At 43.4% G+C, this 26,615-nt stretch overlaps 2 protein-coding genes across 3 annotated transcripts in view; both read left to right on the plus strand.

Moving 5' to 3' along the window:
• The window catches only part of mthfd1l (methylenetetrahydrofolate dehydrogenase (NADP+ dependent) 1 like), a 94,214-nt gene extending 88,459 nt beyond the window's left edge, over positions 1 to 5,755 (plus strand). For both annotated transcript variants that reach the window (XM_029676454.2, XM_029676455.2), the window contains exon 27: positions 5,140 to 5,755. The gene's annotated coding sequence lies outside the window, so the exon portion shown is untranslated. The remainder of the gene's footprint in view (positions 1 to 5,139) is intronic.
• Positions 5,756 to 15,169: 9,414 nt separating this feature from the next.
• Positions 15,170 to 26,615, plus strand: part of akap12b (A kinase (PRKA) anchor protein 12b) — a 90,208-nt gene continuing 78,762 nt past the window's right edge. The window contains exon 1 of the mRNA XM_029676451.2: positions 15,170 to 15,490. Within this exon, the coding sequence (XP_029532311.1) occupies positions 15,374 to 15,490 (117 nt within the window). The 5' untranslated portion in view covers positions 15,170 to 15,373. The remainder of the gene's footprint in view (positions 15,491 to 26,615) is intronic.

Raw genomic sequence — 26,615 nt, forward strand, 5'->3', positions numbered from 1 at the left:
GTGTTGTTGTAGAGAAAGGTGCCGTGTAGGGTAGGAACCTGATGATGTCTATGAAACTGAATTAATGTGTTGTTGTAGAGAAAGGTGCCGTGTAGGGTAGGAACCTGATGATGTCTATGAAACTGAATGAATGTGTTGTTGTAGAGAAAGGTGCCGTGTAGGGTAGGAACCTGATGATGTCTATGAAACTGAATGAATGTGTTGTTGTAAAGGTGCCGTGTAGGGTAGGAACCTGATGATGTCTATGAAACTGAATGAATGTGTTGTTGTAGAGAAAGGTGCCGTGTAGGGTAGGAACCTGATGATGTCTATGAAACTGAATGAATGTGTTGTTGTAGTGAAAGGTGCCGTGTAGGGTAGGAACGTGATGATGTCTATGAAACTGAATGAATGTGTTGTTGTAGAGAAAGGTGCCGTGTAGGGTAGGAACCTGATGATGTCTATGAAACTGAATGAATGTGTTGTTGTAGAGAAAGGTGCCGTGTAGGGTAGGAACCTGATGATGTCTATGAAACTGAATGAATGTGTTGTTGTAGAGAAAGGTGCCGTGTAGGGTAGGAACCTGATGATGTCTATGAAACTGAATGAATGTGTTGTTGTAGAGAAAGGTGCCGTGTAGGGTAGGAACCTGATGATGTCTATGAAACTGAATGAATGTGTTGTTGTAGAGAAAGGTGCCGTGTAGGGTAGGAACCTGATGATGTCTATGAAACTGAATGAATGTGTTGTTGTAGAGAAAGGTGCCGTGTAGGGTAGGAACCTGATGATGTCTATGAAACTGAATGAATGTGTTGTTGTAGAGAAAGGTGCCGTGTAGGGTAGGAACCTGATGATGTCTATGAAACTGAATGAATGTGTTGTTGTAGAGAAAGGTGCCGTGTAGGGTAGGAACCTGATGATGTCTATGAAACTGAATTAATGTGTTGTTGTAGAGAAAGGTGCCGTGTAGGGTAGGAACCTGATGATGTCTATGAAACTGAATGAATGTGTTGTTGTAGAGAAAGGTGCCGTGTAGGGTAGGAACCTGATGATGTCTATGAAACTGAATGAATGTGTTGTTGTAGAGAAAGGTGCCGTGTAGGGTAGGAACCTGATGATGTCTATGAAACTGAATGAATGTGTTGTTGTAGAGAAAGGTGCCGTGTAGGGTAGGAACCTGATGATGTCTATGAAACTGAATTAATGTGTTGTTGTAGAGAAAGGTGCCGTGTAGGGTAGGAACCTGATGATGTCTATGAAACTGAATGAATGTGTTGTTGTAGAGAAAGGTGCCGTGTAGGGTAGGAACCTGATGATGTCTATGAAACTGAATGAATGTGTTGTTGTAGAGAGGTGCCGTGTAGGGTAGGAACCTGATGATGTCTATGAAACTGAATGAATGTGTTGTTGTAGAGAAAGGTGCCGTGTAGGGTAGGAACCTGATGATGTCTATGAAACTGAATGAATGTGTTGTTGTAGAGAGAGGTGCCGTGTAGGGTAGGAACCTGATGATGTCTATGAAACTGAATGAATGTGTTGTTGTAGAGAAAGGTGCCGTGTAGGGTAGGAACCTGATGATGTCTATGAAACTGAATGAATGTGTTGTAGATAAAGGTGCCGTGTAGGGTAGGAACCTGATGATGTCTATGAAACTGAATGAATGTGTTGTTGTAGAGAAAGGTGCCGTGTAGGGTAGGAACCTGATGATGTCTATGAAACTGAAAGAATGTGTTGTTGTAGAGAAAGGTGCCGTGTAGGGTAGGAACCTGATGATGTCTATGAAACTGAATGAATGTGTTGTTGTAGAGAAAGGTGCCGTGTAGGGTAGGAACCTGATGATGTCTATGAAACTGAATGAATGTGTTGTTGTAGAGAGAGGTGCCGTGTAGGGTAGGAACCTGATGATGTCTATGAAACTGAATGAATGTGTTGTTGTAGAGAAAGGTGCCATGTAGGGTAGGAACCTGATGATGTCTATGAAACTGAATGAATGTGTTGTTGTAGAGAAAGGTGCCGTGTAGGGTAGGAACCTGATGATGTCTATGAAACTGAATGAATGTGTTGTTGTAGAGAGAGGTGCCGTGTAAAGTAGGAACCTAATGATGTATATGAAACTGAATGAATGTGTTGTAGATAAAGGTACCGTGTAGGGTAGGAACCTGATGATGTCTATGAAACTGAATGAATGTGTTGTTGTAGAGAGAGGTGCCGTGTGGGGTAGGAACCTGATGATGTCTATGAAACTGAATGAATGTGTTGTAGATAAAGGTGCCGTGTAGGGTAGGAACCTGATGATGTCTATGAAACTGAATGAATGTGTTGTTGTAGAGAGAGGTGCCGTGTAGGGTAGGAACCTGATGATGTCTATGAAACTGAATGAATGTGTTGTTGTAGAGAGAGGTGCCGTGTAGGGTAGGAACCTGATGATGTCTATGAAACTGAATGAATGTGTTGTTGTAGAGAAAGGTGCCGTGTGGGGTAGGAACCTGATGATGTCTATGAAACTGAATTAATGTGTTGTTGTAGAGAAAGGTGCCGTGTAGGGTAGGAACCTGATGATGTCTATGAAACTGAAAGAATGTGTTGTTGTAGAGAAAGGTGCCGTGTAGGGTAGGAACCTGATGATGTCTATGAAACTGAATGAATGTGTTGTTGTAGAGAAAGGTGCCGTGTAGGGTAGGAACCTGATGATGTCTATGAAACTGAATGAATGTGTTGTTGTAGAGAGAGGTGCCGTGTAGGGTAGGAACCTGATGATGTCTATGAAACTGAATGAATGTGTTGTTGTAGAGAAAGGTGCCGTGTAGGGTAGGAACGTGATGATGTCTATGAAACTGAATGAATGTGTTGTTGTAGAGAAAGGTGCCGTGTAGGGTAGGAACCTGATGATGTCTATGAAACTGAATGAATGTGTTGTTGTAGAGAGACGTGCCGTGTAGGGTAGGAACCTGATGATGTCTATGAAACTGAATGAATGTGTTGTTGTAGAGAAAGGTGCCATGTAGGGTAGGAACCTGATGATGTCTATGAAACTGAATGAATGTGTCGTTGTAGAGAAAGGTGCCGTGTAGGGTAGGAACCTGATGATGTCTATGAAACTGAATGAATGTGTTGTTGTAGAGAGAGGTGCCGTGTAGAGTAGGAACCTAATGATGTCTATGAAACTGAATGAATGTGTTGTAGATAAAGGTACCGTGTAGGGTAGGAACCTGATGATGTCTATGAAACTGAATGAATGTGTTGTTGTAGAGAGAGGTGCCGTGTGGGGTAGGAACCTGATGATGTCTATGAAACTGAATGAATGTGTTGTAGATAAAGGTGCCGTGTAGGGTAGGAACCTGATGATGTCTATGAAACTGAATGAATGTGTTGTTGTAGAGAGAGGTGCCGTGTAGGGTAGGAACCTGATGATGTCTATGAAACTGAATGAATGTGTTGTTGTAGAGAGAGGTGCCGTGTAGGGTAGGAACCTGATGATGTCTATGAAACTGAATGAATGTGTTGTTGTAGAGAAAGGTGCCGTGTGGGGTAGGAACCTGATGATGTCTATGAAACTGAATTAATGTGTTGTTGTAGAGAAAGGTGCCGTGTAGGGTAGGAACCTGATGATGTCTATGAAACTGAATGAATGTGTTGTTGTAGAGAGAGGTGCCGTGTAGGGTAGGAACCTGATGATGTCTATGAAACTGAATGAATGTGTTGTTGTAGAGAGAAGTGCCGTGTAGGGTAGGAACCTGATGATGTCTATGAAACTGAATGAATGTGTTGTTGTAGAGAGAGGTGCCGTGTAGGGTAGGAACCTGATGATGTCTATGAAACTGAATGAATGTGTTGTTGTAGAGAGAGGTGCCGTGTAGGGTAGGAACCTGATGATGTCTATGAAACTGAATGAATGTGTTGTTGTAGAGAGAGGTGCCGTGTAGGGTAGGAACCTGATGATGTCTATGAAACTGAATGAATGTGTTGTTGTAGAGAAAGGTGCCGTGTAGGGTAGGAACCTGATGATGTCTATGAAACTGAATGAATGTGTTGTTGTAGAGAGAAGTGCCGTGTAGGGTAGGAACCTGATGATGTCTATGAAACTGAATGAATGTGTTGTTGTAGAGAGAGGTGCCGTGTAGGGTAGGAACCTGATGATGTCTATGAAACTGAATGAATGTGTTGTTGTAGAGAGAGGTGCTGTGTAGGGTAGGAACCTGATGATGTCTATGAAACTGAATGAATGTGTTGTTGTAGAGAGAAGTGCCGTGTAGGGTAGGAACCTGATGATGTCTATGAAACTGAATGAATGTGTTGTTGTAGAGAGAGGTGCCGTGTAGGGTAGGAACCTGATGATGTCTATGAAACTGAATGAATGTGTTGTTGTAGAGAGAGGTGCTGTGTAGGGTAGGAACCTGATGATGTCTATGAAACTGAATGAATGTGTTGTTGTAGAGAAAGGTGCCGTGTAGGGTAGGAACCTGATGATGTCTATGAAACTGAATGAATGTGTTGTTGTAGAGAGAGGTGCCGTGTAGAGTAGGAACCTGATGATGTCTATGAAACTGAATGAATGTGTTGTTGTAGAGAGAGGTGCCGTGTGGGGTAGGAACCTGATGATGTCTATGAAACTGAATGAATGTGTTGTTGTAGAGAAAGGTGCCGTGTGGGGTAGGAACCTAATGATGTCTATGAAACTGAATGAATGTGTTGTAGATAAAGGTAACGTGTAGGGTAGGAACCTGATGATGTCTATGAAACTGAATGAATGTGTTGTTGTAGAGAAAGGTGCCGTGTAGGGTAGGAACCTGATGATGTCTATGAAACTGAATGAATGTGTTGTTGTAGAGAAAGGTGCCGTGTAGGGTAGGAACCTGATGATGTCTATGAAACTGAATGAATGTGTTGTTGTAGAGAAAGGTGCCGTGTAGGGTAGGAACCTGATGTTTATTTAACGTAATTCATGTGTAGCACTCATACACTCATTGTCCTTCCTCTGAGTGGCTCACTTGGTCTAGACGGTGTGTGTGTGTGTTAAATATTGCCTCCGCGTCAATACACAGTACTCCTCTGGATATTTTCACTCTGTGTTATTCCCTATTCACTCAGCACCAAGGCTATGACCCTAGATTTAGAGATGCACTCAGTCAGTTCTCCAACGTTCTGATGTTCTCTCCTCAGGCTCTGTGAAAGACCCTCCTGCCCTGTAGGGAGCATGGCGAGGAGGAAGAGCCCTACACCCTCCATGGAAGATGCTTAAGCCTTCTAATGGCACTTCCTACCTACAGGGTTCCACAATGCCACTGCAAAGGCTGGGGTCACTCTTTTGCACATCAACGATATTAAACCAAATAAGGCCTAACCATGCTGTATTTCTGTTAACTGTAACCCCTTAAAAATGAGGGAAAGATTTTGTTACTTTTTAAATTTGTTTACTGAGATGAATTACTATAATATCTCATGTCATGGTGCTGGTTTTATTGTTTTCATTTCATTCTTAATGTGGCTTAATATGCTTTTATTTAGTGTAATGCAGTACAAGTGCTCATGTATTTATGCACTAAATTCATGTTGTACGCACAAGTTGTTTTAAATGTGGTTATCTAGCCTCGTCTAACATTTCTTAATCCACTACATCCTGCTAAATGTCACAGGGTGGCTGTTACACAGTTTGGTTACTAAGCTGACGCTCCACTTCTACTTAATGCTGTTTAATTAGATGGATTATGGAAAACCATGGTTTTCTACCGTATAACAACTGTGCCTTTTTAAAATAAACTATTTTATTTACTCTACAGTTCTGTTGTCTTATTTTATTTTTTGTCTTGTTCACACCCATCAGGTGAGCAGAGAACATTCCATCTGCTGTTTGGACACAGACCTCTTCCTGTTATCGCAGGGCTCTGTCAGGAGAGCCTCCAAAGCAAGCACAATGGCTATTTTTGGTCTGGGTTAAAAATGTACATATGCAGAACAGCTGAATACACTCACTCAATCACGCGCACAGTCAAGTATACTCACTAATACATGCACATGAACCTAGACATGTGCAAACAATCAAGCACAACAATACCAGAATGCGTAACAACAAATTTACTCACACATATTTAGAGTTTAGCCCTCGATGGTCCTGAAATCCAGGCCTCAGAGCCGGCCCCCTCACAGGTCCCGAGAATGTCAGCGCCGCCTGTCAGGATCTGATGTTTGTGTTGCTACGTGGTTCCTGTGTACATGTGTGCTTTTGTCGTAGCTGGCATTCCACACCTGCTAGGTCTGTTATTGCCTCTGTTCTCTGGGGTTTCTCTAAGTACAGTGTGTGTGTGTGTTCCACTGTCAGAGGGAAAAGAATGCACTCATTCATACTGAGGGGGCTGTAATTGTGTGTGTGTGTGCATAAGTACATGTACTGCTGGACTTAACCTCTTTGTTTTGGGGTGATGGCAAATTAAAGAGCTTTAAATCATAATCCATCTCTGTCATAGGATTAAATTGCACTGGTTAGTCTGAGTCTTGTCAAATTGGGTTTGTTTATGCATAGTGTTAATCTTGAGTCAGTCCAATTTGATTGCGATAACTTGTCATTTATGTGATCAAATAAAACAACTTCTCCCGAGTTACATACAGGTAGATACTGCGCTGTGACTGAGTATTCCGTGTTTAGTTTCAGTTTAATTTTAGTACCAAGGACAGGTCCTACATATTTCTTAATGTATCCTTAAGGATCAGTACTACTTACAGGTGTGTGTGGATCAAGAAGCTTAACTATCTGACAAACTGTATGTAGCCTATTTGACCCATGTTTGCTTTACATAGGTTTGTCCTGGTTTTCCACTGCCCTTACAGCCTAATGACAGGATCACCTGGGCCAATTAGGGTGTGTTTTGCCCCATGAAGTTGTGTACGTGGCATCCCTGCTGTACCCATCCCATACGGCAGGCTACGTTCCTTAGCTAGCTCTAACTGGCTCAGTCAGAAACAGGCTAGAGTCACCACCACTCTCACACCCACCAGTGTAAAAAAAAGTTCACTCTAAATTGTCATTAGAAGCTCACTAGATTCTTCCCCACAACACATTCTAGCTACCCCCTTTACCTACCCTGGCCAAACACACTCACCCCCATCTTCCCTGTCTACCAACATACCCCCCCCCCTTCTGTTCTCCCAGCCCACTTTCCACCTCTCGTCCCCCTGTCTTAGTTCACTGACCCCCTCTTTCCTCCCATGCTTCTGTCCACTCAGTGCCTCGCTCTCCCTTGTCCTAACCATATCACCCCTTTCTCCCCCCTGTCCAATCCCATTCACCTCTATCATCCCCTGTTGATGCCCACTCACCCTCTCTACCTTCCCCTGTCCTGGCCCCTTCACCCCCCTCCTGTGACAGGGTAGCAGGGTGCTGAGTGCTAGTCAGCAGGGTGAGGCTGAACACACATGCCTATTGTTCATTGCCAAGTAAGTTATTTTGTATTACGATAGACGAGATGTCTTTGGAGAGGAGCCCGGTATTGATGCCTGTTGTCTTGGCTGTATGCACGTAAGTGTGTGCGTACATGATTGTGTGTGTGCGCTTGTGTGAGATGCCCTTCTTAGAGCAACAGCCAGCGGTTGGTTGGTGTCTCATTAGCCTTGACATCTTCGGTAAAGACTTACACTTGAATGACATTCCCCCTCCTCCCCCACCATCACCCATCCTCCTCAAGCCTCCCCATATTTTCAATGACATCATAAGTTCCTCCTGTGGGCATGGTGAAGTTCGTCCAATGACGGTTCTTTAACAACACAGCCACCCTGTGGCCCAGGACCAAGACCCTCACCATCAGTCCAGTGTAAATACTGTATTCTCTCCAAGGATGTGTTCTCTGGAGAGCAACCACACAGTTTCTGTTAGCCAGATGTGGACTTATTTTCTCACTGAAAGGATTCTGAATGTTGTCTTGTTGAATTGATGTATTTTCTTTCTTCGACAGTCAGTTTTGGCTCATCTCTGTGTGGTACGTGTGTGTGTGTGTGTGTGTGTGTGTGTGTGTGTGAAGATCAGCTCATGTATGGTTAATAAGAAAAGCATCAGGTCAGAAAATTGACATACACTACATGACCAAAAGTATGTGGACATCGGCTCATCGAACAAGGCGCCGCCCCCCTTGGGTTGTGCCGTGGCGGAGATCTTTGTGGGCTATACTCGGCCTTGTCTCAGGATGGTAAGTTGGTGGTTGAACATATCCCTCTAGTGGTGTGGGGGCTGTGCTTTGGCAAAGTGGGTGGGGTTATATCCTTCCTGTTTGGCCCTGTCTGGGGGTATCGTCGGACGGGGCCACAGTGTCTCCTGACCCCTCCTGTCTCAGCCTCCAGTATTTATGCTGCAGTAGTTTGCGTCGGGGGGCTAGGGGTCAGTTTGTTATATCTGGAGTACTTCTCCTGTCCTATCTGGTGTCCTGTGTGAATTTAAGTATGCTCTCTCTAATTCTCTCTTTCTCTCTCGGAGGACCTGAGCCCTTGGACCATGCCTCAGGACTACCTGGCATGATGACTCCTTGCTCTCCCCAGTCCACCTGGCCGTGCTGCTGCTCCAGTTTCAACTTTTCTGCCTGTGATTATTATTATTTGACCATGCTCGTCATTTATGAACATTTGAACATCTTGGCCATGTTCTGTTATAATCTCCACCCGGCACAGCCAGAAGAGGACTGGCCACCCCACATAGCCTGGTTCCTCTCTAGGTTTCTTCCTAGGTTTTGGCCTTTCTAGGGAGTTTTTCCTGGCCACCGTGCTTCTACACCTGTATTGTTTGGGGTTTTAGGCTGGGTTTCTGTACAGCACTTTGAGATATCAGCTGATGTACGAAGGGCTATATAAATAAATTTGATTTGATTCCAAAATCATGGGCATTAATATGGAGTTGGTCCCCCCCTTTGCTGCTATAAAAGTCTCCACTCTTCTGGTAAGGCTTTCCACTAGATGTTGGAACATTGCTGCGGGGACTTGATTCCATTCAGCTACAAAAGCATTATTGAGGTCGGGGCACTGATGTTGGGCGATACGGTCTGGCTCGCATTCCAATTCATCCCAAAGGTTTTTGATGGGGTTGAGGTCAGGGCTCTGTGCAGGCCATTCAAGTTCACACTGATCTCGACAATCTATTTCTGTATGGACCTCATTTTGTACACGGAGGCATTATCATGCTGAAACAGGAAAGGTCCTTCCCCAAACTTACCACAAAGTTGGAAGCACAGAATCGTCTAGAATGTCATTGTATGCTATAGTGTTAAAATGTCCTTTTACTGGAACTAAGGGGCCTTAACCATGAAAACAGCCCCAGACCATTATTCCTCATCCACCAAACTTTACAGTTGGCACTATGCATTGGGGCAGGTAGTGTTCTCCTGGCATCTGCCAAATCCAGATTTGTCCATCAAACTGGAAAATGGTGAATTCATCACTCCAGAGATCACATTTCCACTGCTCCAGAGTCCAATGGTGGCAAGCTTTACATCACTCCAGCCAAAGCTTGGAATTGCGCATGGTGATCTTAGGTTTGTGTTCGGCTCCTCAGCCATTGAAACCCACTTCATGAAGCTCCCGATGAACAGTTCTTGACGCTGCTTCCAGGGGCAGTTTGGAACTCGGTAGTGTGTTGCAACCAATGAAAGTGCCACGTTGAAAGTCACTGAGCTCTTCAGTAAGGCCATTCTACTGCCAATGTTTGTCTATGGAGATTGCATGGCTGTGTGCTCAATTTTGTACACCTGTCAGCAACGGGTGTGGCTAAAATAGCCAAATCCACTCACTCTTGTGTATATAGTGTACTTATCTCTGTTCAGTCACATACATTGGACAGAGTCTAGAGAGGGAGAGAAATAATCTTACAAAGTGTTATGGAATCCCAAGGTCGAGGTTAGTGCCCTCTCATTTTGGGGCTAAAGTATAGGACAGGTTTGTCATCCTCTACAGCCAGCCTTCACTTCTCACACAATCAACACTGCCGGTTACACACCATCTACAGGAGTACACACCAATATGGCACATCAGGGCCTGTATTCATAGTGTCTCATTGTTGAACTGCCCCTGTTCATATAATCTTATTCATTAGGATCAAAAAGGCTAAACAGATCCTAGATCATAACTCCTTTTCTGATAGACTTTAAGCATAAAGACCCACGACTGTACTTTCCTCTATGTATCTCTCATATTTCCCTCTCTGTCTAGCCTCCCTTCCTCAACGATTCTCTTATTCTCTTCCCAAAGAAGAAAATACACAGTTCAAGATGTAAAATAAACTATCATTCAGAAATGTAATGCTCAGAGTACTATCAGTTTCAATATCTCTCACTCTCAGTCCATCTGTCTTTCCGTCTCCTCTGTTCACCCTGTAATAACATAATGATATCTTGCATGGGCTGGGATAACGTCAGGAGAACCTGTAGACTGTCTATCCGTGGCTGTTAGCGGTTAGCTAACACACACACACACGGCTGTTCATCGAGAGAAACGCAAGCCCTGTGTTTTACTGCTTCACAGCGTTACCACAGAACACAGCCATTTCTCAAAACCCCTAAGAGAAGATCATTAAGATTACTTTATTGGTCAATTACAAGTTCCAACTGAAATTTGATCTCGGCTTTTAACCCAACCCCTCTGAAAGAGTGTGCAGCAGGGGAGACGGAAGAGCTGGAATACAGAGAGTGAGGCTCCAAAAGTATTGGGACAGTGACACATTTGTTGTTGTTTGGGTCTGTACTCCAGCACCTTGGATTTGAAATGATACAATGTCTATGAGGTTAAAGTGCAGACTGACAGCTTTAATTTGAGGGTGTTTTCATCCATATCGCGCAAATATCATACCCCCCCCCCAAAAAAAATACTAACCTCCCCTGTTATTGTAATGGTGAGAGGTAAGCATTTTGGGGGGGATTATGATATTTGTAACTTTCTCACTCATCATTATTCACGATTCATTCATGATTATCTGTAATCATGGTAGCATCCACGTTAATGTAGAAGTGTTTAGAAACCTATTATATTATTATTTACAATAAAAGTGACTCCAAAATGACACCATTATATACATTTCATTTCAATTGGGCACAAAATAATCTGAAACACAACCAAAACAAAAAGCAAATGGATCCAACAAATTTGTAGTCACAAACTTGATGTTGTCATTGCTTGCTATGAATATGGGACCAAATACTTTTTGTCACTTTCATACACTTACTTTTGGTCCCCTAAAATGGGGGGACTATGAACAAAAAGGGCTGTACTTTCTATACGGTTCATCCGATATGGATGAAAATACCCTCAAATTAAAGCTGACAGTCTGCACTTTAACCTCATAGTCCTTGTATCATTTCAAATCCAAAGTGCTGAGTACAGAACCAAAACAACAACAAAAAAGTGCCACTGTCCCAATACTTTTGGAGCCTCACTGTATGACTGAGGATGATGATGATACATGTATTTGGGATTATGTGAGGGGTTTTTGGGATATGTTATTATTATTATTTTTTACCAGAGTCATTCTGAGACCAAGGTCTCTTACTGAAGAGCCTTGAATTACAGAAAATAACAAAACTATACACACAAAACACGAAATGCAAGCAGAAACTGAGCAAGTTCATAAATAACAAACACATTCATCATCAATAAGGTCCTCAATCAGGAGTCTGAATTGTCCTAGGCACCAAAACATCCAATTTAAGAGTTTTTCATATTGTTCCACAACTACAGTACAAGTTGAGTTAGTTGAAAGGACAACTAAACTAATAAGAGGAGGTGGGTGAGTGGGGAATTTTGGTTTTCAACTATGAGTTCATGCCTGTTTGATTGTTGGAGTTTGTTTTCTTCTCTGACTGTGCTCCGTGTGTCTAATAGACAGACCCCATGCTTTTACCAAGGCTCAACTGGCAGAATAGAATAGGACTGACTACAGGCTTGGGAGTATTAAAACAGATGGTACCAGATCTCACTGTTTTGCTGTATAGTAAAGCTCACATCCAAAAACAAAATGTTTAAAACTTACTAAGATCAGGGACGTTTTTCAAAGTAGGAAAAGTACAGCAATATGTATTATTTGTTGTACATGACTAAGTGTGTATGCATGCTCTTAAATGCGTTTCTACATATGTAGCTTATTTTTTTTCACATTATCTTTGCTGCCTCCACTACATCATCCTCTAGCCAGCTCAGTTCCTATACCCCTTATCACCAGGATGCCTTCGACACACAGTACCTCCAGGTCCAGCAGACAGTCTGCTCTGGAACTCCACATCCAGTACATCACAGCCTGGTGTAATGCAACTGCTACTACTCCTTCCACGGAGGAGTTCCTGTTTATCAAACACCCAGTACATTTCAGCACAACTGTCCTCACTGACCTGAACCAACTGTACTGTACAAGGCTTGGGTTTTGTTTTTGTGTTTGTGTTTGCATTCTCAGGGGAGGCTGCCACATGCAAATTTGCAAAGCAAAGCAGCTGGTAGGTGACCTCGTGAGCTAGAAGAGAGGGAGAAAGGCAGGGAAGAGAGGCACAGTAGAGAGAGGCAGGGAAGAGAGGCTGAGGCAGAGGAGAGGCAGACAAAGAGTTTAAGGAAGACCGACAGGGAAGAGAGAGGCTAGGAGAGGCAGACTAAAAGAGGCTGAGGAGAGGCAGGTAGACAGAGAAAGAGTTTAAGGAAGACAGACAGGGAAGAGAGAGGCTAGGAGAGGCAGACTAAAAGAGGCTGAGGAGAGGCAGGTAGACAGAGAAAGAGTTTAAGGAAGACAGACAGGGAAGAGAGAGGCTAGGAGAGGCAGACTAAAAGAGGCTGAGGAGAGGCAGGTAGACAGAGAAAGCGGGAGCGGAGAGATGGAGAGAGACGGGAAGAGAGATAGACAGAGGAGAAAGAGAAAAAAGAAGAGGGGGAGAGAGAGACAGGTGAGAAAAGGAGAGAAAGAGGCATAGGGTGAGAGAGAGGCATGCGACAGAGTGACAGAGTCTGGAAGGCAGGTGAGCGAGACTTTAAGGGGTTACAGTAGGTCATGAAAACTGTACAGAGCATATTATTTCATCTCATACATTATAAAAAACTAAAAACTCAGTTTTAAGTGAGAAGTAGGCATTGGTCTGAAGCCAAAAATGAAAAGAAAGAATTATAAGAATTATAAAATTTACATAAGTATTCAGACCCTTTACTCAGTACTTTGTTGAAGCACCTTTGGCAGCGATTACAGCCTTGAGTCTTCTTGGGTATGACGCTACAAGCTTGGCACACCTGTATTTGGGGAGTGTCTCCCATTCTTATCTGTAGATCCTCTCAATCTCTGTCAGGTTGGATCGGGAGCATTGCTGCACAGCTATTTTCAGGTTTCTTCAAAGATGTTAGATCGGGTTCAAGTCTGGGCTCTGGCTGGGCTACTCAAGAACATCTCCTGCATTGTCTTGGCTGTATGCTTAGGGTCGTTGTCCTGTTAGAAGATGAACCTTTTTCCCCAGTCTGAGGTCCTGAGCACTCATCAAGGATCTTTCTGTACTTTGCTCCCTCATCTTTGCCTTGATTCTGACTAATCTCCCAGTCCCTGTCGCTGAAAAACATCCCATACAGCATGATGCTGCCACACCCGTGCTTCACCGTAGGGATGGTGGCAGGTTTTTGTCTCTAGACGTGACGCTTGGCATTCAGTAAGAAGAGTTCAATCTTGGTTTCATCAGACCAGAGAATCTTGTTTCTCATGGTCTGAGAGTCTTTTAGGTGCCTTTTGGCAAACTCCAAGCGGGCTGTCATGTGCCTTTTACTGAGGAGTTGCTTCGGTCTGACCACTCTACCATAAAGGCCTGATTGGTGGAGTGTTGCAGAGATGGATGTCCTTCTGGAAGGTTCTCCCATCTCTGCAGAGGAACTCTAGAGCTCTGTCAGAGTGACCATCGGGTTCTTGGTCACCTCTCTGACAAAGGCCCTTCTCCTCCAATTGATCAGTTTGTCCGGGCTGCCAGCTCTAGGAAGAGTCTTGGTGGTTCCAAACTTCTTCCATTTAAGAATTATGGAGGGCACTGTGTTCTTGGGGACTTTAAATGCTGCAGAAATGTTTTGGTCACTTAGAAAAAAATATCAACTACTGGGACCAAGACATAAAAAGAAATTACGTTAGCACAAGATGGAGGGAAAGTTGGAGCAGAACTAACAAAATTATATATAATAATGTATGCTTAATCCAGTATAAACTCAAGTATATCATTTATTAGACAAGAGGCCAAATTCACAAATTCTACAGTACAAAGGCAGTCATGTCTTAAGTGTGAAACTAATAATGACTAATGATCCATGCTTTCTGGGAATGCTATAAAGTCTGGAAGTTGTGGGCAGAGCTAGAATGTTGGCTGTCAGAAGTAATACAATGTAAAAGTACTTTTAATCAGTCTGTCTGCATATTTCAAGACATGGCATATGGGGATGTAGTTACATACCCAATGGACTGGACAATTCTCTTATCACTCATCTTGAAAAAAAATTATACTAAAAACTTAGAAATCAATCAATTCACCATCATTAACACAGTGGAAATATCAAAATCTTTATTTTTACAATATTTTGAAATAGCATGGGCTGCCAAGAAAATCAAATTGATACAATTTAAGGTCAAGTGTCAAACAATGCAGGCACTAGGGATGGGGGTGTGAGCATAGCTGTCTGGGCAGATTAGATGTACTTATTGTTTGTGTTGTATGTATACGTTTGTATATGGAGTGTGGGGAAAAAATATGACACAAAAAAAGAAGTGTGTGTGTGTGAGAGAAAGAGTTTATGTTTATTAACAGTAACTGTGTGTGTTGTGGCTGTGCCAAATTAAGCCTGTTAATTATATATTTCAACATACAGATATGTTGTGAGAGAGCAAGAGAGAAACTTCTCATAGCCCGGACTCTGGTCCTCCATTTCCCTGACGTCTGTCAGCATCAGACAGTGTTCCATACTAAGATGTATTTATCCCTGTGTAGACCTACACGTTGACGTCTAACATTATTGAATAACTCCTCTGACCTAGCCTATGTTCTGTTTATTTTTTCATTTCAAAGTTGGACTAATTTAATTTTGGAGGATGATGTTGGTGTATGGGCTATGCTGCATAATGCGACTGCTCTCCCCTCTCTCATCAGGTTTCTGTCTCGTTCCCAATCCCATCTGATGCTGCAAGGCGTGCCGTGGCGCACTGGCCTGGTCCATGTGATAGCGAGGGGAGGAGGGGGCCCTAAAACAGTTCGCTGACACTCTTGTTTCATCATTTAATAGCTCGACTACCCCGGAGCGGTCCTAGGACGCATTTTTGGCGCGTGGATACATACTTGGTGTCGCTTACTACCTTTTGAAGTTTTGTCGCGTTTGCGGTGGTTTCGGGGCGAGCACGAGCCAAATCAACCAAAGAGGAGAAAGAAGTGCGGTTTTCGCCATGGGAGCACAGACCTCAGCGCAACGTGACGAAAAGAGCCAAGAGGGTGCGTCAGCCGAGGAGCTAAGCGCGGAGGTGAACGCGATTTCGGAGGGGGATAGCGTTGTCGACGCCAAGGTAAAAGTATACATACCCTAGTACAGGCCACTTTACAGCTGACAATGTCATTACCCGTAAGCTTGCCACAGAGAACACCGGGCGCATACCCTCCTGGGCAGTTCCAACGAGTTTGTTTTGATATATTAACAAAGTGTAAATCTTGGGCATCAATGTCGCATATATATATATATTTTTTTAAATCATAAACGATCGCTGGTGGGATGCGCGGCAGTTTCGCTGAGTAATGCAATGTGCCTGTGCCGGCAGCAGTGAGCATGTCTGTCTGTGGCTGGTAGCAACACCCCCGAAAATTGTCTGCGGTGGTACGATTTACTGCTCAATACCTGGTCTCACGAGATCAACAGTCCCTGAGAGCCTTTCAATATTGCAGCATGGATTTCCTGCCTGTGATGTAGAATGATAACAATAATCATAAAATAGATATTTAGTAAACATTTGTAATCATATTCATAATCATGATAATAACAAACATGCAATCATAATACAGGCTTGAAAATGTTGTTAAATGATGTAATGCAGAATATTATGGCACCCCCAGTTGATTGACAGCTGTTTGTCTTGTCTTGGTCTTCAGGTTTATACATCTAGACAGATACCCTAGACAAAATTATGAAAAACATCAAAAAAGATTTTGGCCACCTTTTGTCTATTTGTGTCACATTGTCACATGATAATGCCATGTTGTTGATTACAATGTGCTTGACCTAGCTGCTCATACAGAGCTAATTAATTGAGCAATGTGCTGGTCCCATGTTAGTATGTAGGGTGCATAATTGCCACATCTATGTTATATTGTGAACAATTAACCACGGATCATGTTGACAACAACAAGGTCAATATGACGCTGATTCTGCTGTGGTGGACAGTGCAGCGCTCCAGACTTAGCAGTGGGAAGGCATGTGTCTCTATTTGCACTGTATGAAAAGAAATAACAAGAGCACCGCAAATGTTCAAGTGGGCGCCTGGCTGGTTTTGACTTGAGATCCTTGAAACCATTGTCCAGTCACACACAAACGCACACACACACACACACACACACACACACACACACTTTCATTTAATAAGGCATAACAATTTGTGTTTTACTATGGCTGGTATTCTAGAAGCCAGGCCGGGCACTGTGTGTGTCCAACGATCTGCTGCTGGGAGCTGCTGATAGGCATGAGGGATGTTTTTTCTACTGTAAGATGAGATGAGTTATGGATGTATTGCTGCTGTGTTAATGCTCTTGTTGGCTATGTGTGAATAATATAACTTTGGAATGACTTCTGCTAATGGCTTGGCACATTTGGCCACCTGCTGTTTTTGAGGCACCATTCAAATATATTGACCTTTCTATGGGTAGAAGGTCAAAGATCAGTTTTTAGTTTATCTTTATTCTGTTGTACTTGATAGGTCAACAGCTATATCAAAGAAGATGGAAATATTTCCCTTCACGGCTGAACAGCAAATCCATAGTAAATGTCACACTTTCAAACATACATTTTCACCCAAATGTGTTGGAGAATTGGATACAGGAGCCAGCTTTAGTTTCAAGTTTTAATGTCACGAGCACAAGTACAGTGAAATGCCTTTCTTATGCAGTGATGATGAAGGTAATGAGTTTCATGGTTTCCCCATCTAAAATGTTTCCCATCTAATTTCAACATCTGATTGGTTTAATGCCCACCTAACGAACTGGAGAGCACTCTAAACTTGATTAGATCAGGAAGAGATCAACTTCTCACTGAAGTAGCTATGACTTGAATAAACACCTATTCATTTTCAGACTGAAGTGAAGTTCATCAATGGCTTGAATGTGTCATTCAGACCTTCAGACTGACAGTTATACAGCCCTTTAGTGACTAAAGGCTCATTGACTGCATGTTTTGTGGCAGACTATATCACCTGGCCTAGGGCCTTCTATCTCAGGGCCATCATGGTCGGGATCCAGACAGCTTTTGAAGTTTGCTGTTGTCTTTAAGCCTGTCTTGTGATGTGGGGTTTGGCTTACCTCATTTGTCATATAATCCAGGTTTACCTGTATCCCAGAGATTCCATCTGACAGAGTAGAGCCTCATGGTCTGTTATTACATACAGTTGAAGTCGGAAGTTTACATACACTTAGGTTGGAATCATTAAAACTCATTTTTCAACCACTCCACAAATGTCTTGTTAACAAACTATAGTTTTGGCAAATCTACTTTGTGCGTGACACAAGTCATTTTTCCAACAATTGTTTCCAGACAGATTATTTAACTTATAATTCGCTGTATCACAATTCCAGTGGGTCAGAAGTTTACATACACCAAGATAACTGTGCCTTTAAACAGCTTGGAAAATTCCAGAAAATGATGTCATGGCTTTAGAAGCTTCTGATAGGCTAAATGATATAATTTGAGTCAATTGGAGGTGTACCTGTGGATGTATTTCAAGGCCTACCTTCAAACTCAGTGCATCTTTACTTGACATCATGGGAAAATCAAAAGAAATCAGCCAAGACCACAGAAAAATAATTGTAGACCTCCACAAGTCTGGTTCATCCTTGGTAGCAATTTCCAAATGCCTGAAGGTACCACGTTCATCTGTACAAACAATAGTACGCAAGTATAAACACCATGGGATCATGCAGCCGTCATAGTGCTCAGGAAGGAGACGCGTTCTGTCTCTTAGAGATGAACGTACTTTTGTGCGAAAAGTGCAAATCAATCCCAGAACAACAGCAAAGGACCTTGTGAAGATGCTGGAGGAAACAGGTACAAAAGTATCTATATCCACAGTAAAGCGAGTCCTATATCGACATAACCTGAAAGGCCGCTCAGCAAGGAAGAAGCCACTGCTCCAAAACCGCCATAAAAAAGTCAGACTACGGTTAGCAACTGCACATGGGGACAAAGATCGTACTTTTTGGAGAAATGTCCTCTGGTCTGATGAAACAAAAATACAACTGTTTGGCCATAATGACCATCGTTATGTTTGGAGGAAAAAGGGTGAGGCTTGCAAGCCGAAGAACACCATCCCAACCGTGAAACACGGGGGTGGCAGCATCATGTTGTGGGGGTGCATTGCTGTAGGAGGGACTGGTGCACTTCACAAAATAGATGGCATCTTGAGGTAGGAAAATGATGTGGATATATTGAATTTTGTCTTGCTGCTTTTTGTTCTATGTTGCTCTGTCTGTATGCTATGTCTTGCTTGTCCTATGTTGCTATGTCTTGCTTGTTCTATGGTGCTATTGTCTATATTGTAATTGTTTTTAATAACCTGCCCAGGGACTGCGGTTGAAAATTAGCCGGCTGGCTAAAACCGGCACTTTTACTGAAACGTTGATTAATGTGCACTGTCCCTGTAAAAAAAATAATAATAAACATCTCAAGACATCAGTTAAAGCTTGTTCTCAAATAGGTCTTCCAAATGGACAATGGCCCCAAGCATACTTCCAAATTTGTGGCAAAATGGCTAAAAGACAACATAGTCAAGGTATTGGCGTGGCCATCACAAAGCCCTGACCTCAATCCTAGAGAAAATGTGTGGGCAGAACTGAAAAAGCGTGTGCGAGCAAGGAGGCCTACAAACCTGACTCAGTTACACCAGCTCTGTCAAGAGGAATGGGCCAAAATTCACCCAACTTATTGTGGGAACCTTGTGGAAGGCTACCCAAAACGTTTGACCCAAGTTAAACAATTTAAAGGCAATACTACCAAATACTAATTGAGTGTATGTAAACTTCTGACCCACTGGGAATTTGATGAAATAATTAAAAGCTGAAATAAATCTTTCTACTATTATTCTGACATTTCACATTCTTAAAATAAAGTGGTGATCCTAACTGACCTGAGACAGGGCATTTTTACTAGGATTAAATGTCAGGAATTGTGAAAAACTGAGTTTAAATGTATTTGGCTAAGGTGTATGTAAACTTCCGACTTCAACTGTAGTTACAACATCTTTACCATATGTAGGATTATCACCCAGTGGCAATGGCTCTGTCACAGGTAGTGACATACAGTATCGATGTTTTTGGGAGATGAGGTGGTGTGTAGATGATTTTGGTAGATGAGGTGGTATGTACAGTGGGGAGAACAAGTATTTGATACACTGCCGATTTTGCAGGTTTTCCTACTTACAAAGCATGTAGAGGTCTGTAATTTTTATCATAGGTACACTTCGACTGTGAGAGACGGAATCTAAAACAAAAATCCAGAAAATCACATTGTATAATTTTTAAGTAATGAATTTGCATTTTATTGCATGACATAAGTATTTGATGAGAGATGAGGTGGTATGTAGATGGTTTGGAGACATGAGGTGGTATGTAGATGGTTTTGGGAGATGAGGTGGTATGTAGATGGTTTAGAGAGATGAGGTGGTATGTAGATGGTTTAGAGAGATGAGGTGGTATGTAGATGGTTTTGGGAGATGAGGTGGTATGTAGATGGTTTTGGGAGATGAGGTGGTATGTAGATGGTTTAGAGAGATGAGGTGGTATGTAGATGGTTTAGAGAGATGAGGTGGTATGTAGATGGATTTGGGAGATGAGGTGGTATGTAGATGGTTTAGAGAGATGAGGTGGTATGTAGATGGTTTAGAGAGATGAGGTGGTATGTAGATGGTTTAGAGAGATGAGGTGGTATGTAGATGGTTTAGTGAGATGATGTTGTTTAGAGGAGTAGATTGGCAGTAGGAAAGTGTTCCAGGGAATGCCTCTCTTCTCCCTCCACCACCTTCTCTCCTCCTATCTTCCGCCTCGCTTCCCCCTTTCCCCACCATTGGTGCTCAGAAGTAGGTCAGGGGTGGTCCAGTGCTGAGTATGTGCTCCCCCAAACACTTCCCTACCTCCAAAAACATGGCGTGTGTCAGTGTGTCGAGAGATAGCGTGTATCATGTGGGTGGAGTGTTTGGATGTGTGCGTGTTTGTGTTGTGTGTGAGAGAGTGTGAGTATGCGTGCATGCTTGCTTGTCTGTTTGTGTGTGTGTGTGTGTGTGTGTCTGTGTGTCTATGGGTGTATTTATGAGTGGAGGAACACACACCAATGGGACACTTGATCCCTCAGACACAGACACCCAAACTTTGACATTTAGTTTTTGTCCTCTTCTATGAATTTGGCGACGTACTGGATGGCCATCGTTTTGCAAGCTCCGACCCAACTTTGCTATTTTGTAATTCTTTTGTTCTTTATTTTTTTATTTTTTTCACAAAATGTTTCCGCTATTATTTCTTACAACCGACAAGAACTTGTGAACATCAGATTGGCAGTTACTTACCCTAATCATCAGTTACTTACCCTACTCATCAGTTACTTACCCTAATCATCAGTTACTTACCCTAATCATCAGTTACTTATCCTAATCATCAGTTACTTACCATCATCATCAGTTACTTATCCTAATCATCAGTTACTTACCATCATCATCAGTTACTTACCCTAATCATCAGTTACTTACCCTAATCATCAGTTACTTACCCTAATCATCAGTGACTTACCCTAATCATCAGTTACTTACCCTAATTCCTGCATCAACTTCGACTCATCTGCTCTGGGCTCTCTCTGTAATTCTCTCTGTAACCCAATTTTCGGGCTACCCAAGAGGAAACACCGGCATTGCAGAGGCAAGCAGGGGGATCCTGGTGAGATTAAGGCGAAGGAAAAACTGGCCACCTCTTCCCTCCATTCTACAGGCCAATCTTGATAATAAGATGGATGACCGCCGATTGTGGATTTGCTACCAACCTGAAACAAAATACCCCCCATGGCTATCCAACTCGATGGATTCTCCATTCACCGGGCGGACAGGACAGTGGAGTCGGGGAAATCGAGGGGGGAGGAGTTTGCCTCTACATCAACACCAACTGGTGTGCCACCAGCATGGTGGAAGTGTCGACCCACTGTTCACCCGTCTTGGAATACCCGACCTATCTACCTTCCGAGGGAGTTTTCAGGTGTTATCGTGACTGTTGTATACATTCCACCTCAGGACAAGAAAAATAACACGCTGGCACTTAAATAACTGTATAAGGCTATAAACAAGCAAGAAAACCTACACCCAGAGGCTTATTTTCGGGTGGCTGGCGAGACTTTAATTCTGTGTCACTGAGACACGTGATGCCCAATTTCCGTCTCCAATGCCACTAGGAGCGATAAAGTCCTAGACCACTGTTATTCTACCCACAAGCAAGCGTTCAAGGCCCTCACTCGTTCGTCATTCTGCAAATCAGATCATGATTTGATTTTGATTTGATTTGATTTGATTATGTACTCCTGCTTCACTCACACATAATATGCACATACATTTATACTGACTCTACACACACACAGACACCCACTCACATACTCACATGTTTATCTTAAATCCTGTTTCCTAGTCATCTTACTCTAGTCATCACACTCTATACATATCTACCTCCATCACTCCAGTATCCCTGCACATTGTAAATATGGTTTTGGAACTGACCCTGTATATAGCATGCTTGCCTACTTACCTATTTATGTTCATATTTCTTATTTCTTGTTTGTTTTATCTAGTATAGCATTGTTATGGATTATTGCATTGTTGGGTTTTGAGTTTGCAAGAAAGGTGCCTGTGACATTAAAAACATGAAACTTGAATCTCTCTCTCTCTCTCACTCTGTCCCCCCTCTCTCTCTCCCTCTCTCTCTCTCTCTCACTCTCTCTCTCTCTCTCTCTCTCTCTCTCTCTCTCTCTCTTTCTCTCCAGCTCACTCTCCCGCTATCATTCCCTCACCCACCTCCCTTTCTCTCCCTCTAGTCGGGTGGGAGCCTACATACATTGTTTTGCTGCTGACACACACAAACCAGCTGTGTCAGTCAAGGAATGTATGTAGCATAAACATTCCTTGCATAGCACCATCCATCCATAAAGACATACATGCATTCATATAAACACTGTTTCCACTTTCCTGTGTCAAGCTACACGTAGTAGAGCCCAATAGAGGGTACCCACTGGCTCTCAGTGGACATGGATAATAATGTTATGTAATGTAATGAGCGGATGGCATAAAGGCCCATACGTTCCTTTATAATGAGCACTGGCTGATCTGGCTCCGTTATGACACTGATTATACTGTTTAGGACTGATGGACGAGGCAGGCAGGGAGTGGAGGGGTGAGGGGTGGGAGGGGAGCGGGGCATGAGGCCAAACAGAGGAGCCATTGAGGATGGGCTGAGGGGGACAGTGTTGAGGCCCTGTGTGTGCACCGGCCCAAAACAGCCAGGATGGAGAGACCCCAGTAAGGGGATTGTTTTGGGTAGGCAGGGGGGGTGGAGAGAGTGCGAAGGAGATAGAGAGGAGAGTAGAGCGAGAGAGAGAGACATAGAGGTGGAGTGAGAGAGGGACCTGCCAGGGTGACATAAAGACATGAATCAGGCGATTGTTCCTGGTCCCCTGATGACAGTAGGGGTAGAGAGTGAAATGGATTCAGGTAAAGAAAGAGTCTATAATGGGGGAACTCCCATCTCATCTTCAGCTTTGGGTTAATGGGAGAGTTTTGACTGAGTAGGAGTCTGCAGCTCCACCCAATACTCTCACAAGGCCTCCCTCTTTTTCTCGACTCATTCTCTTCATGACAACTGTGTGGAAGGACTGGACAGGTTTCAACCATATAGCATTAACCTAGCCAGTCCTGTCAGATCTTTGGTCACAAAGGAAAGGTGATGTGATGAGAGGTTGCTATTGAATGTTATAAGAGCCTCACTTGATTACATTATTCTGTTAAACCATGATAGAAGTAGCTTCTATGCACAAAACAGAATGCACATGCAACACGAATACAGTTCATTTGCGATAGTCTGATACCTTCCTCACGTGCATATCCAAAAGCGATCAGTTGTTCCCCTCCTCACATATTTTAGGTCTCTGTAAAGATCTCTGTCTTAGCTATTTATCTTCAGTAAATCCTTCTATAACTCATGGTTAGCCCTACAAAACCACACCATGCATAGATCATTGTAAGGTGATTATTATGCTTAGAGGTGTGGAGAACTATCGACGTGGACACTAGAATGGTGATGTGCGATTGGGATTGGTCCACTGGGTGACAACAGGAAGGGGAATTAGGGAAAGGGAGTGTCCCAATCGTTAAAGAAAGGATAATGCAGTTTGGGAAGGGAAATAGAATTAGAATTCCCTTTATCTTATCTGATATGCTTATTTTCTCTCTGATTGAGAGTATTGTTATCATTGAACATGTGGCGTTTGATGTAAGCTAGTAAAGCTATTTTGAGCAAAAATATAAACGCAGCATGTAAAGTGTTGTTTCATGAGATGAAATAAAAGATCCCAGAAAAGTACCATATGCACAAAAGGGTTATTTCTCAACAATGTGCAAACATTTGTTTACATCCATGTTAGTGAGCATTTCTCGTTTGCCAAGATAATCCATCCACCTGACAGCTGTGTCATATCAAGAAGTTGATTAAACAGCATGATCATGACACAGGTGCAACTTGTGCTGGGGACAATAAAAGGCCACTCTAAAATGTGCAGTTTTGTCAGTGAATTAATGTTAATCCCTCGACAATAAGCCACCTCCAACGTCGTTTTAGAGAATTTGGCAGTACGTCCAACCGACCTCACAACCGCAGACCGCATGCAACTACGCCAGCCCAGGACCTCCACATCAGGCTCCTTCACCGCAGACCACATTCAACTACGCCAGCCCAGGACCTCCACATCAGGCTCCTTCACCGCAGACCACAGGCAACTACGCCAGCCCAGGACCTCCACATCAGGCTCCTTCACCGCAGACCACATGCAACTACGCCAGCCCAGGACCTCCACATCAGGCTCCTTCACCGCAGACCACATGCGCAGACCACATACGCCAGCCCAGGACCTCCACATCAGGCTCCTTCACCGCAGACCACATGCAACTACGCCAGCCCAGGACCTCCACATCAGGCTCCTTCACCGCAGACCACATGCAACTACGCCAGCCCAGGACCTCCACATCAGGCTCCTTCACCGCAGACCACATGCAACTACGCCAGCCCAGGACCTCCACATCAGGCTCCTTCACCGCAGACCACATGCAACTACGCCAGCCCAGGACCTCCACATCAGGCTCCTTCACCGCAGACCACATGCAACTACGCCAGCCCAGGACCACCACATCAGGCTCCTTCACCGCAGACCACATGCAACTACGCCAGCCCAGGACCTCCACATCAGGCTCCTTCACCGCAGACCACATGCAACTACGCCAGCCCAGGACCTCCACATCAGGCTCCTTCACCGCAGACCACAGGCAACTACGCCAGCCCAGGACCTCCACATCAGGCTCCTTCACCGCAGACCACAGGCAACTACGCCAGCCCAGGACCTCCACATCAGGCTTCTTTACCTGCGGGATCGTCTGAGACTAGCCACCCAGATAGCTGAAACTGTGGGTTTGCGCAATCAACCAAAATGATGCACAAATTGTCAGAAACCATCTCAGGGAAGCTCATCTGCATGTTTGTCGTCCTCACCAGGATCTTGACCTGACTGCAGTGTGGCATTGTAACCAACTTCAGTGGGTAAATGCTCACCTTCGATGGCCACTGGCACGCTAGAGAAATGTGCTCTTCATGGATGAATCCTGATTTCAACTGTATGGTGTCGTGTGGGCAAGCGGTTTGCTGATGTCAACATTGTGAACAGAGTGCCCCATGGTGGCGGTTGGGTTATGGTATTGGCAAACATAAACTACGGACAATGAACGCAATTGCATTTTATTGTTGGCAGTTTGAATGCCATGACAAAATCCTGAGACCCATTGTCGTGCCATTCACCCGCCGCCATCACCTCATATTTCAGCAAGATCATGCACAGCCCCATGTCGCAAGTGTAGCCATCATCGTCAATAAGAATTTGTTCTTAACTGAATCTGTACACAATTCCTGGAAGCTGAAAATGTCCTCCATACACACCACACGTCACCCTTTGAACATGTTTTGGATAATCTGGATTGCCGAGTACGACAGCGTGTTCTAGTTCCCACCAATATCCAGCAACTTCGCACAGCCATTGAAGAGGAGTGGGACAACATTCCACAGGCCACAATCAACAGCCTGATCAACTCTATGCGAATGAGATGTGTCCAGCTGCATGAGGAAAATGGTGGTCACACCAGATACTTACTGGTTTTCTGATCCACGCCCCAAATGTTTCAGAAATATCTCTGACCAACAGATGATTAACTGTTTTTCCCAGTCATGTGAAACCCATAGATTAGGGCCTAATGAATTGATTTAAATTTGACTGATTTCCTTATTTGAACTGTAACTCAGTAAAATCTTTGAAATTGTTGCAAGATGTGTTTATGTTTTTGTTCAGTATACAATGTTACAATGGGAAGAGTGTCTTCTCTGTGTTGTTTTAGTCTTTTATGTGGACTCACTGTTTTGTACAACCCCCCTCTCTTAATGGAGGCGAAATGGGAAGAAGCTTGTGTGTAATTAGAGTTTGTCCTCCCTCCATCCCCCTATCTTGGCCATATCAGATCCACCGCCAGCTCCGCTCTGAAAAGAATGGACCTGTGTATTTGGGTTTTAAAAAATGAGAGGAGGCTCTCGTTCTTTTGTCCGTTTCTCACCTCTCGCTACCTCTGACAGGGATTACAATTCCATTACATGATAATGAGTTTCTGGGAAATAAACTAAGAACATTACAATCTGAAAGAACAATTCATATGATGATATAAATTAGATTATGATCATTTTAAAGTGTTCCTGAAATAGGCTTGCCTCCTGTTTGGAGACAGTCCCATCATTGAGACAGCATGAATGTGTTTCTGTGGTTTTCTGTCAGCTATATTGAGTTATAGGGAAACATCACATGGAGGGCCGTCTGGTCTGTGGCTCTCTAATCTAATAGGTTGTCTTTTGTTCCGGGCCTGTTATATTCCACACACAGACCTGGACAGGCTTATCTGTGGATTCTCCAGTCCAGTTGGCTGGTTATTCATCTGGTTATTATTGATTGATCGGTATCTTTCAAATTGTTGTATTGTTGTTGCCTTTTTACTGGGATTAAAAGTGAGGTGAGGCACAACACGACATAGTTACAATAAACTGCTTTGACTTGAAGTAGGCCCAAAAATGGTCTTGTAGATGAATGATAATGTAATGTACAGTACAGTAGTA

This window comes from Oncorhynchus nerka, linkage group LG13, assembly GCF_034236695.1.
Source record: "Oncorhynchus nerka isolate Pitt River linkage group LG13, Oner_Uvic_2.0, whole genome shotgun sequence".
Taxonomy (NCBI): domain Eukaryota; kingdom Metazoa; phylum Chordata; class Actinopteri; order Salmoniformes; family Salmonidae; genus Oncorhynchus; species Oncorhynchus nerka.